The sequence below is a fragment of the Theropithecus gelada genome, chromosome 4 (genome assembly GCF_003255815.1).
Source record: "Theropithecus gelada isolate Dixy chromosome 4, Tgel_1.0, whole genome shotgun sequence".
Taxonomy (NCBI): domain Eukaryota; kingdom Metazoa; phylum Chordata; class Mammalia; order Primates; family Cercopithecidae; genus Theropithecus; species Theropithecus gelada.
This window is the reverse complement of record NC_037671.1, coordinates 13,106,183-13,125,863: the sequence shown is the minus strand read 5'-3', so window position 1 is coordinate 13,125,863 and position 19,681 is coordinate 13,106,183. Positions and strand designations below refer to the sequence as shown.

The 19,681-nt window shown below is 39.1% G+C and overlaps 1 protein-coding gene across 1 annotated transcript in view; it reads left to right on the top strand.

Moving 5' to 3' along the window:
* The window catches only part of OFCC1 (orofacial cleft 1 candidate 1), a 513,721-nt gene that overhangs the window by 52,932 nt on the left and 441,108 nt on the right, over window positions 1-19,681 (top strand). The window contains exon 2 of the mRNA XM_025382309.1: window positions 2,715-2,820. Within this exon, the coding sequence (XP_025238094.1) occupies window positions 2,816-2,820 (5 nt within the window). The 5' untranslated portion in view covers window positions 2,715-2,815. The remainder of the gene's footprint in view (window positions 1-2,714; window positions 2,821-19,681) is intronic.

The window sequence follows — 19,681 nt, the reverse complement described above, 5'->3', positions numbered from 1 at the left end:
GAGCTGAGATCCGGCCACTGCAGTCCAGCCTGGGCGACAGAGCAAGACTCCGTCTCAAAAAAAAAAAAAAAAAGAAAATATGGTGTGTTTGGTTTTGTACCTGGTGGTCAAGGGAATACAATGAAGACTGTCACGTCTTACCTTTTTGAGGCTTATCATCTTGCCTTAGATGTGACTAATGCATTGTTGCCTGGGCTGTTGCATCAGATTCTACTTTGCCTTTATTCTTCTTCCAAATTGTTCTTCACACGTCTTCTAAAGAAATTCATCTTAGCTTTCTTCCCTCTTCCCCTCTTATTGGTAGAGAAGATCCTCATTGTCACTCCCCTTTGTGGCCCAGCGCTCTGGCCACACGAGCTGTCACAGTGGCTTTCAGACTCGCGGCTCACTCATCTCTCAATGTTTGTGTGTGCTGTTCCCCCTGCCTGCTTTTCCACATCTAACTCCATCCACCTGGGAAAAGTCGTCCTTATTCCATAAGGAATCTGCTCATGCAGCACTTGTGTTTTGCACAAGGCCTTTCCTGCTGCCTGCCCTCCCCAGCAGGGCTCGATCTTCAGAGTCCTCCTCCTCCTCCTTAACTACCCTTCTCAGAGCTCTTCATGTGTTCTTTGAGTGTCTTTGGTGTGCTTGTCAGTATCCTTGACTGGCCTGAGTGCTCTTGGTGGCCAGGGTTTTTGTCTTATTCAATCTTTGTGCCACCACCACATAACACATCTGGGTAGACACTCAACAAACGTCTGCTGAATGCACAGTCCCTTCATCACCTAAAAAATGATTTTCAAACAACACTAAGTCTACATGTAGTTTTCTAGGACCACGAAGGCTAGAAGAAAACTGATTTACTCAAAATATCTGAATTGGTTCTGGCTTTGTCTTTGTCTCTTCCTGCCTTCTTTACCTTCATCTACTGACTGCTTCTCATAACAGTGAACAAATCCCATGAACCAAACCACCTCTTTCCCCAGCTTAAGCTCTATAACAGCTCCCATCATCCTGAGAATAAAATGAAGGCCTTACCTTGGCTAACAAGGCCCCCTGCAATCTTGTACTCCCAATCCCTCCAACCTCATGCTGTCCTCTCCCCATCATAGACTGCGTTCCAGACACAGAAGCTTCTTTTGGTCCCTAGAACATGCCAGCCTCTCTTCTGCCTGGAGGTCTTCACACCTGCTGTTCCATCTGCTGAAACCCTTTTCCATTTTCCACAGGGCAGGCTTCTTATCTTTCAGGTATCAGCTTCAACGTTGCCTTTTCAAAGAGGCCTTTCCTAATCACCTCTTCCCCGTCCTTTTCTTTAGGACTACATCTGTATTTGTCCTTCAAAGCCAAATCACAAGTGATTGATTTATTTGTATTTACTTTTTTCTTTGTTTGTTTATTCATTGTCTCTCTTTTTCTCCCATTAAACTGTGAGCTCCTTGAGGACAGGGACCATGTCTGTTTTTTCCTGCTGAATTCCCCAAGGCCTACGACTGCACCAGGCACAGAGTAAATGATAAGAAATATTTCTTGAATGTCAAGTGAATAATCAATCCAAAGCAAACTTGTACAGGGCTTCCTGATATACATAGATTCTCACAAAAACCAAATGAAATGCATGTGTGAAGTGCTAAAATTACTCTAGTGTTATTTTGGGCTAAATATTTGTGTCCCTTCCACCAAATTCATGTGTTGAAGCCCTGATCCCTCAGTGTGATGGTATTAAAAGTCCTTTGGGAGGTAGTTAGGGTTAGATGAGGTCACAAGAGTGGTGCCTTCATGATGGAATTAGTGCCCTCATAAGAAGAGGACGTCAGAGAGAGATGGATCTCTCTCTCTCCACAATAAGGCACTGTGGAAAGGCTACATCAGCACACAGCAAGAAGGTGGCTGTCTGCAAGCCTGGAAGAGGACCATCACCAAAACCCAACCATGCTGGCACCTTGATCTCAAAAAATAAATATCTGTTGTATAAGCCACCCAGCCTGTGGTATTTTGCTATAGCAGCCCCAGCTGACTAAGACATGTGTTTACATGTGCAGACCTCAAGCATTTTGGCCAGTCTTTGTTTCTATGATGATTTTGATGGTTAACTTGATGGAAAATGTCTTTGGTATCTTCCTTTCCTCTTTCAAACTTGCAGGCATTCTCCAGCCTCTGTTGCTATGTTCTGTGTGCTCGTATTCACTTCCCTCTCTTCACACAAACTGATATAACTCACCTAGCACACACAACCATCATGGATAGGCCTGAGCTCCCACTCAACCTAACACTATTGTTATGTCAAATGAGATCTTTTAGTGATATTTTAAAAGGAGAGTTTTACAAGTATCTTGGGCTGTGCAAAAGGGGTCTTTAGATCAATTTGTTGGAATAATCTTCCAATCTTTTAAATAAATATGATTAGCAAAGGGAGTATCACACATTGACCTGGATGTAGTAGCAGGAAGAATATCCTCAGGTTCTTCAGCTCTCTTTACACAAATAGGCATTATCCCACAATGAGTAATGCTAGGAAATATGTAAATAAGTTCCAATTTACAGTTGGTTGTTCTTCCCTTTCACTCCAATTTTTTTTGTATTTATCAATAACTCAGGTATTTTATTTTTGAGAACATAGGCAAATACCTCTAACCTTTCTCAGGCCATTCAAGATTAAGCAAGGTTTGGGGTTCAAATGGTCTGGGTGACCACTTAACTCATGTGACCTTTTTGCTATTAATGTTTTCCAGAAAAACAACAACAGAATCATTATGACTACTAAGAATACATTTTAAAAAATTAACATGACATCTTGGATCTTATAAGAGTCAAGCTCTTCAGGAAATAAACCATGAGGTAAGTGATTGCCCAGTGATTCCATGTTCAGCTCTCTGAGATCTGCTGAGAATTAAAGGTGATTCTTAGGGCAAGCATACAGCATTATCAAAGGCTGTAGCAGCTAGAGCAGGTGAAGGAAACAAACAAAAACAAAAAGCAAAAAACCAAAACCAACCTAGACCATGCGGCATGCACCATAAACTGTGCTTTAGCTTTGCTTCCAAATGCCAGAGAACACCTGTCCACACTGGGGACCCGGCACACATTTTCTTCCTGGCGCAGCACACCAGATGCCCAGCTCTCATTAAGGAGAAGTTTGTCTGACAGTCTTTGCCTTGCTGTAATTCTCATCCCACTCTGAATTCCTCTAGCAAACACTGATTGAAAGCTCTCCATATGCCAGGCACCACACAACTCTGCAAACCTCCCTTGGATCCCACCTTTGGAGTAGGAGAGGCAAGGTACAGAGAGGGTGAGAAGGCAGAGTATTTGTTGTTTAACCAATTTTTGATTGGGAAGACTTTCAATCAGGCATTAAATTTATCAGGCTTCTGCTGTGGGTCTGACAGGCACTGGGGATGTGAAGTGAGTTCATGTGGCCCTTGCTCTTGAAAGGTCACAGTCTGGGTACAGACTTATCTGTAGGATGTATTATTCAAGGAAAGAAGCAAAGTATAGAACAGCATGGATGCTCCCATCTGAGCAATAAAATGGTATGTGATACATGCATGAGCATGCACATGTGCACACGCATGCACGCATACGCATTACACACTCACACATGTGCACACGCACACACACGCATTGCACATGCACGCACACACACGCATTGCACACACGCGCACACACGCATTGTGCACGCACACACACGCATGTGCACACGCACGCACACACACGCATTGCACACGCACGCATGTGTGGCTAAATGCCTAGACTACTTGGAAACACTGGTTGCTTTGGGGAGAACTGGTTTGTTTTCTTAGAGCACTTATCACTCTCTGAAATTGTCTTATATATTTATCAGCTTATTTATTATCTGTTTCTACACTGTCATGTGAGCACTTGCTTACAACTATAGCTCCAGTGACTACAATAGAGCTTGGTATGTTTTAGGTGCTTGTAGTTAAGATTTTTTTTTTTTAAACGAATGACCTGGAAATGAGATGATGTAGGGGTAAGAGTTCAGAGATGGGACAGTCTTGCTTTTGACTTTATGCCATTCTGTAATGCTTGAATATTTCAGTTTTTATTATGAAAAAAATACAATTAAGTATTTTGAAGTATATTAAGCAAAAGTAGAGACGACAGTGTAATAAACTTCCATGCACTCACTACCCCAAAACAATGATCAGCTCACAGCAGATTATGTTTCATCCATATCTCTCTCACTGCCCTTCCCCTGCCTCAAGATTGTTTTGCAACAAACGCCAGCCATCATTGTGTCTTTAAGTAGTTCAATATGTAAACCATAACTGCAATACATTCTACACCTAAACAAACAAGCAATATTTTATGAAGAGCATCAATTATTCACTATTCAAATTTCCCTAATGAGTCTCATACTCTTCTTATAGGTTGTTTGAATTGTATTTAACAAAGTACATGTATTACTTTTCTTAGAATGTTTATTTGGGATGTTTACAATCTAGTAATCTAGTAGGGAATATGGCTCCATCCAATCATCCATCCATCTACCCATCCATCCATTCATTAAATAAATGTTAAGTGCCTAGTATGTGCCAGCCATTGTTCCAGGTGCTTGTTATATATAACCGAACCAAAAGACAGAAATCCCTGCCCTTGTGGAGCTCTAGCCCTCTAGCTGACAGAGACCATTAACAAATAACAAGGTATGTAAAGCCTTGATTATGATTCAGTAATATGTAACATGTATGATAATGGAAAGGGCACAAACTCCTTTGATAAAAACAGTGTCATCATAAGAGATTCAAAGTATTGAGGCCCTTATTTTAGCATTTAAAACCTGCGATGTGTCTGGGCGTGGTGGCTCACACCTGTAATCCCAGCACTTTGGGAGGCCGAGACAGGCAGATCACTTGAAGTCAGGAGTTCAATACCAGCCTGGCTAACATGGTGAAACCACATCTCTACTAAAAATACAAAAATTAGCTGGGCATGGTGGCATGTGCCTGTAATCTCAGCTGCTTGGGAGGCTGAGGCAGGAGAATCACTTGAATCCAGGATCCAGGAGGTGGAAGTTGGAGTGAGCTGAGATTGCACCACCGCACTCCAGCCTGGGCAACAGAGTGAGACTGCATCTCAAAAATAAATAAATAAATAAATAAATTAATTAAATTTGCAATGTTTTCGCAACACTATTCACAATAGCAAAGATATAGCATCAACCTAAATGCCCATCAATGATAGACTAGATAAAGAAAATGTGGTACATGTACACCATGGAATACTACGCAGCCATAAAAAGGAATGAGATCATGTCCTATGCAGGGACCCAGATGGTGTTGGAAACCATTATCTTCAGCAAACTAATGCAGGAACAGAAAACCAAGCACCACATGTTCCCACTTATAAGTGGGAGCTGAATGATGAGAACTCATGGACACATTGCTGGGAACCACACACACTGGGGCCTGTTGGAGCGGGCAGATAGGGGGAGGGAGAGCATCAGGAAGAATAGTTAATGGATGTGGGCTGAATACCTAGGTGGTGGGATGAGCTGGGCAGTAAACCACCATGGCACACGTTTACTTATGTAACAAATCTGCACATTCTGCACATACACCCCTGAACTTAAAAGTCGGAAAAAAAATTTGCAATGTTTAATGTTTTGATAAAACCTTGTAAACAGAATATATTGAGTTATTTAAATAACAATTAAAACTTTTTTTTCCTTTAACTTTCTTACAAACACATTGACTGGGCTCTGCCATTATAAAGAAAGTCATGATAGCCAGGGGTCAGGTGCTATTTGTCAGGGTTTGAGAGGTCAGACTTGGATGTTTATGAAACAGAGCCAGTATGACACCACATTCTGGTGTAGACTCTAAATATGATGAGCATTTACACAGACCAAGCCAGTGAAGTGCACTAATGTTTCTGGAGTAGGTCTCCTTAGAGAGAGCCTTTTGTGGTTGGAATTCGAATACCACTCATGCCCAAGTCATGAAGCATCTTTGGCCTGTTATCTGGATGGTCTAGGGAAAGTAGAGCTATTGGCAGGCTCTACTAAACCTAAGAGTATTTTTGACTCATGCTTGAAACCCACATTGAAAGGTGGTATTTTAACTCCTGAAAGGAAATGTCAGCAGTCTTAAAAATATATTAAAACTGAAAAGGGGCCGGGCGCAGTGGCTCAAGCCTGTAATCCTAGCATTTTGGGAGGCCGAGACGGGTGGATCACGAGGTCAGGAGATCGAGACCATCCTGGCTAACACAGTGAAACCCCGTCTCTACTAAAAAATACAAAAAACTAGCCGGGCGTGGTGGCGGGCGCCTGTAGTCCCAGCTACTTGGGAGGCTGAGGCAGGAGAATGGCGTGAATCCGGGAGGCGGAGCTTGCAGTGAGCCGAGATCCGGCCACTGCACTCCAGCCTGGGCGACAGAGCAAGACTCCGTCTCAAAACAAAAACAAAAACAAAAACAAAAACAAAAAAACAACTGAAAAGGGCCAGTATAATGTTTTAACAGTTTTATGCTGTCATTAAGACACCAGACACTAGTACACCTTAACAATTTTGGTTAAGTTGAACTTAACAACAACGACAAAAAAAAAAAAAAAAGGGGGGGGGGGGCGGGGAGAATAGGACTATATCTTACCAAGACATTTCAAAGACTATAGTGTAGCCTGAGTAATTTTTATACAAGTTCCCCAAAACTTACGCATCCAAATGATATTGTTTCCTATGCAGTGGTTGCTTTGGAAGATATACTCTATATTCCTTCAGTGGTGCAATTGTGCAAACCTTTTCTTTTCTTTTTCTTTTCTTTTCTTTTCCTTTCTTCTTCTTCTTTTTTTTTTTTGAGACAGAGTCTTGTTCTATTGCCCAGGCTGGAGTGCAATGGTGTGATCTTAGCTCACGGCAACCTCCGCCTCCCAGGTTCAAGTGATTCTCCTGCCTCAGCCTCCCAAGTAGCTAGGATTACTGGTGCCCGCCACCACGCCTGGCTAATTTTTGTAGTTTCAGTAGAGACGGGGTTTCGCCATGTTGACCAGACTGGTCTTGAAGTTCTGACCTGAGGTGATCCGTCCACCTCGGCCTCCCAAAGAGCTGGGATTACTGGCTTGAGCCACCATGCCTGGCCAGACATGCTGATTTTTTAAAATCCTACCTCATCTTCCTCCAATGTCTGGTTTCTCTCTAAATCCTGACTGTGCTCAGATTTCACTTTCCTCAAGATTCTGAATGCCTTCAAAAGAGGCCAGAGGATAATTCTGCAACCAACAAAAGATGTTAGATCTCTCTACTGAAAAGATGGTTCAAAAGTATAGGAAAAAAGTGATGATTTTCAGAAGCCTCATGGGTTCACCAAGCATGAATCATGTCAGAACAAGCTCATTCCCTTCTGCAGGATTGTATGACCTCTAGATACAGGGGGACAAGGTATGGTAGAAAGCATCTTGGACTAGGAATTAGGAGATTGTCTTCAAATCCTTCTTCTTGCTACTTTCTAACCACATATTTGGGGCAAGTCACTTGCCTTCTGTTAACCTTCTGTTGCCCCATGTATAAAACAGGGATAATATTAACTTCTAGAACAAAGTAATAAATAAATTAGTAATACCCCCCTTGTAAGGATTGGTATGAAAGTTAAAAGAGGTAATATATTTTAAACAGATTAGAATACTTTCAGTCAAATAATTCAATACATGTGAGTAATCCACACACAAAGAAAAAGACTAAAAACAGACAAATGGCCATGCGTGGTGGCTCATGCCAGTAATCCCAGCACTTTGGGAGGCTTAGGCAGGTGGATCACTTGAGGTCAGGAGTTCGAGACCAGCCTGGCCAACATGATGAAACACCGTCTCTACTAAAAATACAAAAAATTAGCTGGGTGTGGTGCTGCATACCTGTAGTCCCAGCTACTCGGGAGGCTGAGGCAGGAGAAATTGCTTGAACCTGGGAGATGGAGGTTGCAATGAGCCAAGATCACACCACTGCACTCCAGCCTGGGCGACAGAGCAAGACTCTGTCTCAAAAAAAGAAAGAAAGAAAAAAAAGCAATTTTAGGCTGAAATAATGAAGAAGTATTACCACGTCTTAAAATAAATGGCTAAAGGTACCAGGAACGTTTAGACTGAAGAAGGGAAAATCTCAGGGGTTGGCAAACAATAGCCCAGGTGCTGAATCTGGTCCACTTCCTCTTTCCGTATGGCCTGTGAGCTAAAAACGATTTTTCCCTTTTTAAATAGTTGGAAGCAAATCATACATAAAATTCAAATTTCAATGTCTATATAAGCAAAGTTTAATTGCGAACCCAGTCATCTCATTCATTTACCTATTGTCAGTGACTGGCTTTTGTGTAACAACAGCAGATTTGAGTGGTTGCAATAGACACCATATGGCTGAAAACTCCAAAATATTTACTCTGACCATTCACAGAAGAAGTTTGCTGACACCTGAAATGGTCAAAAGCTGTCATGTAAAAGAGGAAATAGACTTGTTCTGTAGGCACCAGAACTTAGAACTAATGGGTAAACTAATGGGTAGATGGGTAACTAATGGGTAAAAACTATAGGACAGGTAAGTTTCACTCAATATGAAAAAGAACCTTCTAATAATCAGAGTTACCAAAAGGCGGAAAGGGCTGTTTTGTAAGGAGGTGAGATCCCTGTCAACAGAAACATTTAAACTAAGCTACATGATTGCTTGAGGGGGGAATAGAAATAATTTAAGGACAAGATGATGGTTGGGCCAGAAAACTTTTCAGAACCGCTCTGAAACTCTGATTTTGTAATTCCAAGCTTTTCCCAATCTATCTCTGAAACCTCAAATAAGTACTTACAGGCAATAATTTACAACTTAGACTATTCAAATTGCTGTGAGGGATAATGACCTGTGTAGGAGTTACCTGATGGATCTAATAGACTTTCACAAAAGACAAAAGTTAAACACTTGAACATTCGAATTTTCTCCATAATTTTACGCAACTTTTGGAACACAACTGAAGTCCAGTCATAGACCCAAAGTAAAGAACCCCAGTTTACATAAACTCTGAGGCCCTGAAACATAAAATTTCTGAGTTAGTTGATGTTTCATTAGTGCATCCATTTTTGGATGAATCATGCCCTTTGTTCTTCAGTTTCTTTCACAGTTTACGATAGGACTAACCTACTTCATGTGGAAGACTGAAACAGCCCTTCCATGGAGTATGTGCCATCCTAGAAGAAAGCTTCAGAACTTCTTAGTTGTTCTAATACTTACAGTTCACAGGCAGATCATTCAATACATCATTTTCATTATATAAGGGTCCAGTTGTGGTCTAGAAGATCTTCCTTGTATTATTGCAATGACTAGCATGAATGGTTGATTTAAACAGTTTATCTTTATTCATATTTTTCCTTCCTTATGTGCTTTAATTTTTTAATGTTAAGATTAAGATTGACTTTTAACAAGGTTAAGAGTTCAATTGACTGGCAGATATTGGGTTAATTTATGTAGCAGTTTATAGATAAAATCATCTGTCCAACAAGTTATATGCTGGAAGAAACAGATTTGATGTGAAGCTAACTGTAAGTGACTTAATCATAAATGATTAAGCCATATAATTCTGTTCTTAGTGGTTTTTTAGAGAGTAGTTTTAAATAAATATATTAGTCTATGTGTAAAGCAAATGATTTTAAGACATATTTTCCTTTATAGAAGCCAGCAAACTATGGTCTGTGGATCAAATATGACCTGTTGCCTGTTTTTCAAGTAAAGTTTTATTGGAACATGGCCATGTGCAGTCATTTACATATTGTCTATGACTACTGTCACACTACAATGGCAGAGTTGAGTAGCTGCTGTAGTAACTGCATGGTTTGCAAATCCAATCTTAAAATATTTATTCTCTGACCCTTTAGAGACTTTGTTCATCCCTGCTTTAAGCTATGGATAGCAACCTGCACGGATAAAAAGTGTGAAAAGAATAAAGAACTTAAAAAAAAAAATAACCTGCAGATTATGGAGCAATATATTTTTGTTGACTACAGATCCGCAAAGATTTTCAGCTGAGCTGGAAAGCCTATTGAGCTTGAAATGGCTATCCTTACAGCAGAGTAGATTTTTTTTGTGATGGTTAGTAGCATGTATTCTGAATAGTGAAGAATGACATGTAGAATTCAACTTGTGATTTGTTGAAAGAATTTCTTATGTATTCATTAAAATAAAAACAAAACCCAACCTCTGAAAAAACGTATTTTCATATGCAAATCATTCAATTGTATTCACTTTTTTGGGCAGGCAGTCAAAATAATTTTGCGTCTGTGTTTTCATTTTTGATGTTCATGGATTTATCATGCAGACATTTACATTTGACTTTGTCCTTTACAAATACATTTTGAATAAAATGCTTATGTGAAAAGGATTGAAAATGGAATCTACCAAGAATATTTCTTTACTTGAGCTTTCTACCCATATTCCCCCACATTTTTTGTTCAGTTGCAGTAAGTACCATTTGCTCTTGAAAATTAATTTGCTAATCTTAGATGCCAACAAGTCAATTTCTCAAATGTTTCATGTTTAATTTGTCCTAAAGCTACCCATTCCTGATAAAATCTGAGCTTTAAAAGATTGAGTGGGTATATGGTCTGAAATAGTGAGCAAATTAATACAGCATTTGCTTCTGGGGTCTTTTATGGAAAATGATGCTTACTAGGCTGCTAGACCAAATGGAATGATGTGTTAATCAGTTTCTTCCAAGTCTACTTCTTTGCTATCCATATTAGGACTGAAGTACCATTTAAACTTTGGGAGGAGTTACAACCAGTTTCCTGCATATATGGTAACCATATTTTCTGAACCAAAGATTGGGATGTTTGTATACCCTGAAGATGTTTTGGCACATAGTCTGATACTGGGTCAGAATACTTAAAACCATGTATGCAATGGGAAATGCCCTACATACTTTTCTTAAACCACATTTTTCTTAAGTTGACCTAACGACCGAAATATTCTGGGAATGCATTTGCTTCTCTATAATAAATTAGCTGAGATGCCCCTTTTCATTCATTTGTTGGATGAACAGAGTGACTTTTATTTCATTTAAATAAGCATCATTCTATTGCCTAGCATGATTAATGTAAAATGCAGAAACTATTGAGTGGTATAATTAATATAATTAAAGTAATGCTGGTAGATCCTTTTCTTTTGGATCGTTTTCTTTTGGATCGTTACTGTTCTAAAAAGTGCAACTATAATGCAGAGAGTTCACCATCGTGGTATGATGGAGCCTGTGGGCAGAAGGCCAGCTAGTCTTCCACAAGAGAGATAATTAAGAGACAATGGTACAGAAATGCATGTTGTAGCGTGCACGAATGCTCCTGTGTGTTGACCTTACAGCTCCAAGCAACTCAGAGAATGGCTTGGTTTTCAAAATGACAATTCCTCCCAGATTCTAGAGGGAGGGGTGGATACGATTATTCAGGTTTGCGCAATTTCAAAAAGGTAAAACACCTCGTTTGGGGAACAGTGCCTTCTCCTTGGAGACCTGCTGGGAGACTAAAATTTCAGGTGCGTCAAAAATGCAGGACACAGAGAGGAATTTGAAACACTTCCAGAAGGAAGCAATTTCTATTTTTCTGCAACACTTTTCAATAACAGAAAGGCAAAGAGTGAGTGGAGAGAAAGGAAATGGGAGATCCCCTAACTGGAAGCTGTACAGTTCACCTAGAAGATAGGCTGGGCTTATTCTTCCAGTGGGAAGGAACCTCTTTGCAGTAAGCATCTCAGTCAGTAAAGACCTTTTATCCAAAGGTAAGGAAGAATTGAGGAGCATGAGGCGAGGTTGGCAACATTTGAAATATTTGAAGTATCCTGCTGTTGAAAGTCGAGAAGCGGGGACTTATTCAAGAAATTTACAGCAATGTGACAACTGTAAGAATCTCCTTGGTCATAAAAACTTGGATGAGGTACGGTTAGGAAGTTTTGAAAGACACCCCAAACTCAGTGAACCAAATAATAATGCCTTGTTAAAAATAACTGTGAGAACCCACACTTTTCCCCCAAGAGTATCGTCAACCATCTGGAGCATTGAGTTGAGTGCAGTCTGTGTGTACACATGTGTGTGTCTAAGCAATAACTAAATCAGTCTTTTTTCTGTGTAGATTTTTCTGGGATCAGTTAAATGGAAATAAATAACATTTCATGTGTAGAACCTCCCCGTGTGTGCTTCTTTCTCAAAATATTGATTTTCTTTTATTCCATTCGAAAGGGAGACCCATGAGGACTAGGAAGAGGAGGGCACCGTTTCTTTAGGAATACTAATAAGGAAATCAAGAGAGACAGTGGCACTTCAAGTTTCATCTCTCCATTTCCTAGAGGCGCAAACCCTGCCAGTTGTCACCTTGGTGTATTCAGTGCCTTTTGAAGCACTAGACTCCTCCAGAGAGAATGTCAGCCCCAGCCCTGGGCAGTTTTGACAAACAGAGTATATATTGATACATGATAAAGTATGCTAGAAATCACCCCAGCGCTAAAGGCTACTATAGTTTTAATATCATCATTTGAATTAACAAGCATTCTGTGGAGAAATAATGAGCTTTCATTATTCAGAACATCATCCTTACCCGGGGAACTCAGAAACCATTAGCTCTTGAGAACTTAATGAAAAGATGATAAAGAATGTTTTAGATAAAAGTTTGAACGGGCACACTTGATAACTGAGGTAAAATATTAATGTTTGCCTGGATGATGGATCAGGGTTGTTGAGCTTGGCTCGTCAAAGCGACGGTTACCAAGTGTGTGGTCAGCTCATGCGTGTGCAGGAGCCAGACTGGCCCAGTGGACGGTGGGAGCTGTCAGTCTCTGGCGACTGTGTTTCTGAAAAGGCTGCCGAGCTCATAGCACAGCCAGGGCCCTTTTAGACTTACAGACAAGAAGGAGTGGAGGTAGACAGGAAAAAGAGGGAATGCAGAAAGATCAAGTGTGATCAACAGGTATTGATGTACATGTTCAGAACTGGCACCTCAAATCACTTTCATAGTCTCTCATGCAAAACATAAAAACAAAATACTTGAATTTATCTGGAAAATTGTGTTTTTCTTGTCTTAGCCTGGTCAGTGGACTCAGAAATTTTCAGTTAGCATTCTGGTTTTTAATTTTATATGATAAAATTGCATCGTGGTGGAAAAGGAAACAAAAGGGAAATAGAAGTAAAAAGATGACATCTTTAAGGCTTGGGTGCCAACATCAACCACTTGTAAACTAATACATGAAACTTGAGCACATGCAGACGTAGAATAAAAGTCATGCTCCTCGTAAACATTTGAAAAATACAAACAGTAGAAGACAGCAAAATATCACTCTCAGTCCCACTATACAAAGAGAACCTCTGCTAGCCCTTTTGTATATTTACTTCCAGCCCTTTTGCAGTGTGTATGTTACTTTTGTGGCAATGATCACATGGCATATGCAGAATGATATATGTTGTCAATTTTTAGAGCATTTTCATGATTATAAAACTAATACACGATGATTGCCTAAAATTGGAAGATACTGGAGATAAACTTGGATGTCCATGAGAGTCGCCCTGGAGAGCTTATTAAAAAGCAGTCTCCTGGACCCCACCTCAGACCGACTGCATTAAATCCAGCAGAGGGGCAGTCTCTGGGGTCAGACTGTCTGGGTTAGAATCTTGATTCCATCACTTAACAGTATGTGGCCTTGAGCAAATTAATTCACCTCTTTATGCTGCAGTTCTCTCTGGTGTAAATTAAGGATAAAAAGAGTACACACCTCAGGGCTGTTATAAGGATTAAATGGCATAATGCTCATACAGCACATAGAATATTGGTTGACACATAGTGTGAAATCAAATGTTAGTGATGATGATGATTAATATTATTATTGTAACTCTTATCCTCAGTTACAACAAGCTCTGCAGATGCTTCTAATGGACCACGAGGATTATGGCGTGTCCTTTGTCTCTTTTCCTATACATTTAAGAATATGATTAGGTTGGTAGTGGTGTGAAGATGATGGACTGGTGTTCCATGTCTTTCCCAACATTTGTCTGGTATGCATTCCTGTACATTTCCCAGAATTCCTTTTGTCTGAGGTTCTGAGTGTAATTTAGGTTCCAAAAAGTAGATGAATTAGATGCACTCATGAATGATTTGGAAGGTGGAAGGGAGGCAGAGACTGTAGCTGCTTGATTTTCTTAGTAAGCAGAAACAGGTAGAAACTTGGTTTTTCTGCTATGACACCTGTGAACGTCTCAACAGCTGTTGAACTGTGGAGTTGGAGTGTGGAGAGGGGACCTGTTTTTCTGGTACAGATTACAGCAGCCTTCTTGATTGGGGCGATGTTGGTAAGGTTCAGGTGGCGGCTTTCCTATTTGGCAAGCAGCTTCCAAATGACAAAAGAAGCTCCGTGGGTGACTGAATTTTGTGACTTTGGGAGCCATTCTTGAAATCTAACCTAGAGGCTCTTTCCTCAGCCTGCCTAACAATCCAATAACCCATTTCAAACTTGTAATAAACTAGCTTCAGCTAAACTAGCTAGAGTGGATTTTGTTCTTTGCAACATAAATCTAACAAATATCATTGCATATAATGTTTTAAAAACATATTTAGACAGAAATATTCTCCAGTCTTGGAAGAAGATAAGAGGTGGGGATTTGTGTCAAGTGAAATATATCATAGGGCACTTTATTGATCTTTGCTAATTATTTAAAACCACACTTAGATTTCTCAATGTGCATTTCAAAGATGCAGGAAAAAAAATCAATAACCAAGAAACTTGGCAATGAAAATGGCCTTTATGTTGGTTTCAGCAGTTCTCTATTGTGGAGGGCAAAAAGAGCACTTTTTGTATCAGCCCTGTGAAAAGTCTGGCCGTTGTTAGTAAATGCTGGCACAGAACAGCATCATTTCTTGTTTTAAGTGTTCCTCAAAGAAGTCAAGTATTTAGAACAGTAAGTTAAGGATGTGGCCCAAGAAGCATTTCTGATGCTGGAAAATTAACAGCATCAGAAGCAGAAAAGGAACATTTGGGCAAGGGACTGTAGAGAAAAGCTCTGTTCCTCGCTGTCCAATCAATCTGAAAACAACATTCTTGGGTAATGATTTTTCTGGCGTCTTTGAAATGTATATTGAAAAAGCCAAGTTATGCTTTTGTTTAATTAGTAAAGACCAATAAACTTCTCTATGATAGAAGGTTCTTTCTGTTGCTTTCCTCCCATCAAATAACACTTGGCTGGGTATAAATTCAAGGGTTTTGTTTATTTTTTTCTGTCTCAAAATTCTGTAAACAATGTTCCACTGTGTTCTGGCATTTAGGGCTGAAGGCAATAAATCTGAAGACAAGCTTACTTTTATTCCATTGCAGAAGATGGTTCTGCCTTACATCCATTTAGAAAATGTAACTGAAAAATAAAACAAAACACAACAAAACTGGTGCAGGCATTTGAGAAGACCTGCTGAGGTGCATTGCATCCTGGGAGGTGTAGTCCTTGCGAAGTACAGTGCATTCTGGGAAGTGGAGTTTTTCATGTGCTCATAGTCTCAGAATGGACTGTACTTTGGTGGAGGCCAGGGTGGCAGGGGCGAGCGGGAGGAAATGGGAATGGAGGGAAGAATAAGATTCTATTTCTTACTGAAAAGATTCGTCTTTTTATGACAATGAAAAAAGCCCAGAAAAATACCAGCAGGAGGCCTATAAGAAAAATATTGCACAATTAGGGGAAAAGATCATCATCTTGAAGTCTCAGAGACAGATTATTACCTATTTCAGACAACAAAAGAAAATTAGAAAATGTTTGGCATTCTCAATTCATACTATGGCTGGATCTTGGTTCTTAAGTAAGATTAGACAAAGGAGAGGTGATTTATCTCCTCACTACCTTTGCGGGGGTGGGTGGGGCAGTGCCACGCCTGATACGAAACATAGGCAAGTTATTGATTGTTCATTCTCAAAAGGATTCCACTACTCTTATAATGAGGCATTTTATTCGAGCTTTTAGGAATCTGTTGTCCATTGAATTTAGATTTCAATATTGTTATGGGCCAAATTGTGTCCCCCCAAAATTTATGTGTTGAAGTTCTAACTCCCAGAACGTCAGAGTGTGACTGTGCGGATGCTCCCCAACTTACGATAGGGTTGTGTCCTAACAGTCCCATCATAAGTTGAAAATATCATTAAGTCAAAAATGCATTTAATACTCCTAATGCACCTCACTTACTGAACATCGTAACTTAGCCTAGCTTACTTTAAACGTGCTCAGAATACTTACGGTGGTCTACAGTTGGACAAAAACATCCAGTCATCCAAAGTCTATTTTATAATAAAGTGTTGACTGTCTCAAGTAATTTATTGAATACTGTACTAAAAGTGAAAAACTTTTCACTTTTTTCGGTTGTATGGGTACCCAAAGTACGGTTTCTACTGAACGGGTATTGCTTTTGCACCATAGTAAAATTTTAAGTTTTTGAACTATTGTAAATTGGGGACTGTTTGTATTTGGAGTTAGATGGGACTTTTAAGAGGTAATTAAGGTTCAGTTAGGTCATACGGGTGGGTCTTAATCCAATCCAACTGGTGTTCTAATAAGAAGAGGAGATTAAGACACAGATGCGCACAGAGGAAAAACCTTGTGTGGATACAGTGAGAAGATGGCCGTCTATAAGCCAAGGGTAGAGGCCTTACAGGAAGCCAAACCTGCCAGCACCTTGATCTCGAACTTTCAACCTCTAGATTTGCGAGACAATAAACTTACATTGTTTAAGTCACTTGATCTATGGTATTTTGTTATGACAACCCTAGTAAACTAATACAAACACTATTTCAAATACGGTCTTTTTATTTGCTTTCCCATCTTTATGTTAATGGGAAGCTGGGAAAGTCCTTGTTAGGGGTTGTGAGGCAGATGCCATTTTTATTTTTAAGTTATGAAGTATTAAAAAAATTACGAAGAATAATATAGTAAACACCAAAGTCCCAGCCACCCAGTTTAAAAAAACAAAACAAAAAACATTATAGATGCAGTTAAAGCCCCCACACTCTTACCCTGTTCCATTCCCTCCCAAGCTGAAATCATTAGTTTCCTGAATTCAATGTCTATCGTTCCCATACATATCATATTTTTATACTCTGTGTTTGCATTAATAAGCAATTCATGGTGCTCTTTTGCATATATTTAAAACTTCATGAAAGTATTATTGAACTGTATTTGTCTTTCCAACTTGCTTTTTGCTTTTAGTGCTATGTTCTGGGGATTTATTCATGCTGAAAAAATATAGACAGATATAGACATCTAGTTTGCATGTTTTAATTATTTTTATTTATGAATACATCACAGTTTGCTTACACATTTTATCCTTGATGGAGCGTGTGTAACATATTTTCAGTTTTATATTATTTAGAAATAAATAATGCTGTGAACATTCTTAAAGAGATCTTCTTGGGCATGTGGACAGGAGTTTCTTCAGGTTTGGAGTTGCTGAGGCATAGGTTGTGAGTAGTTTCAAATATGATACTTATGTATATACTCCCAAATTTTCTCCAAATTGATTGTACCAGTTTATACTTCCATCAGCTGTGTTACTTCATACACTTGCCAAAATAATGTGTTGTCAGAATTGGAAAACTTTAATGAACGTGATGGGTATGAAATCTCATGGTTTTTATTTGCATCTCTGTAAGTATTTTGAGGTTAAAGTTTTTTTTTTTTTTTTTTTTTTTGAGACAGAGCCTTGCTCTGTTGCCCAGGCTGGAGTGCAGTGGTGTGATCTCAGATCACTGCAACCTTGGCCTCCCATGCTCAAGCAATTCTTGTGCCTCAGCCTCCTGAGTAGCTGGGATTACAGGCCTGTGCCACCACACCCAGCTAATTCTTGTGTTTTTATCAGAGATGGGGTTTTGCCATGTTGTCCAGGCTGTCCTCAAGAGATCCACCTGCCTTAGCCTCCCAAATTGCTGGGATTATAGGTGTGAGCCACTGTGCCCAGCCAGAGGTTGAACATATTTTAAAACGTTTTGGAGTATTTGAATTTTCTCTTTCATTGATTCTGTGTTCACATACTTTGCCATTTTTCTATTGGGCTGCTTCTCTTTTCCTTATTGATTTGTGGGAGTTCTTTATATATTCTAGATATGAAGCCATTGGGTTTGTATGTATCTTCATCCTGGTTTATGATTTCTCTTTTCATTCGTCTTTTGATGCATAGAACTTTTGTTTCCCTAGTGCTGTTAAGCAGGCTATCCAGTAGAGTGTTTTACATTCTGAGCAAAGCTGTTTTTTTCACTTGGAAAACTTTTATTTTCTGGTATATAAGTTGGCAGGTGCTTTAAAACAAACTAATTGTTGTCTTGGTTGTCTTAATATGTAGATTATTGTAAGTTCCGGCTAATAACTACAGTAAGCATAATTTATCCATAAGAAAATTATTTGTAAAGTTTACATTTATGTCTTTAATATGAACTTTAATAATTTTGTATTAATCCTCTTATTGTTTTAAAGAACAATTGCATTTCTTTTGTGGGTTAAACACTTTGTTATCTGGCTATGACCAGACTCACTTGATTTTCTATGATGTCAATTTTTATTTACTCATTTGTTTAACTAATATTTACAATGAATAAGGCTGAGGATTCATTTGAATATGAAATACATTACAGTTCACAATGGTATTTTAAAAAGGTTAACAATTAATTAGTTAATATATGTAAATTAATAGCAGTTCTTATTTTCTCATATTAGATCCAGCAGTATATTTAGTTTGCATTGTTTCTTTCTCATTAAAAAAAATACTTACTTTTTAAGAGCTTTTAAGTTTATTGCAAACTTGAGAGGAAGGTACAGAGATTTTGCGCATGCCCCCACCCACCCCACGCACACAGCTCCCCATTATCCCCATCCCCCACCAGAGTGGCACATTTGTTACAATTGAACCCACACTGACACATCATTATCACCCAAAGTCCACAGTTTACATTAGAGTTCACTCTTGGTGGTGTACAGTCTATGGGTGCGACCAAATGTGTAATGACATTAAACCACCATTACAGGACCACACAGAGTAGTTTCACTGCCCTAAAAATCCTCTGTGCCCTGCCTAGTCATCCCTCCTTTCCTCCTAACTTCTGGCAACCACTGATCTCTTTACTGCCTCCAGGGTTTTACCTTTTCCAGAATGTCAGAGTTGGAATCATACGGTATGCAGCTTTTGCAGGTTGGCTTCTTCTACTTACAATATGCATGTGAATTTCCTCCTTGTTTTTTCCTGGCTTGATAGCGCCTTTATTTTCAGTGCTGAATAATATTCCCTTGTCTGGATGTGCCACAGTTTGTTTATCAATTCACTTGCTGAAGGACATCTTGGTTGCTTCCAAATGTTGACAGTTATGGATAAAGCTGCTATAGATGTCAGTCTGCTGGTTTTTGTATAAACGTAAGTTTTCCACATTCTTTCTTTAGCCATTTAGTGAAATATAAAGAGATGTATATCTTATTATTAAGCTTCCTTACAGATTACATTTCAGTTATTATCCAATCTGCTGTTGTCAGACGGACTTTGCCTTGGCTCACAAAAAAGTATATTGGTATCTGAAAAAGCAAGCAAGTTATAAAATTATTAACAAATAATTTTTATATTATTGAAAATGTTAAAGTCATAAACAACCCAAACTATACTATTCCAGTTCACTGACAAATTTTACAATGTCAATTTTATTTTAAAAGTTCACTTATATTTTAA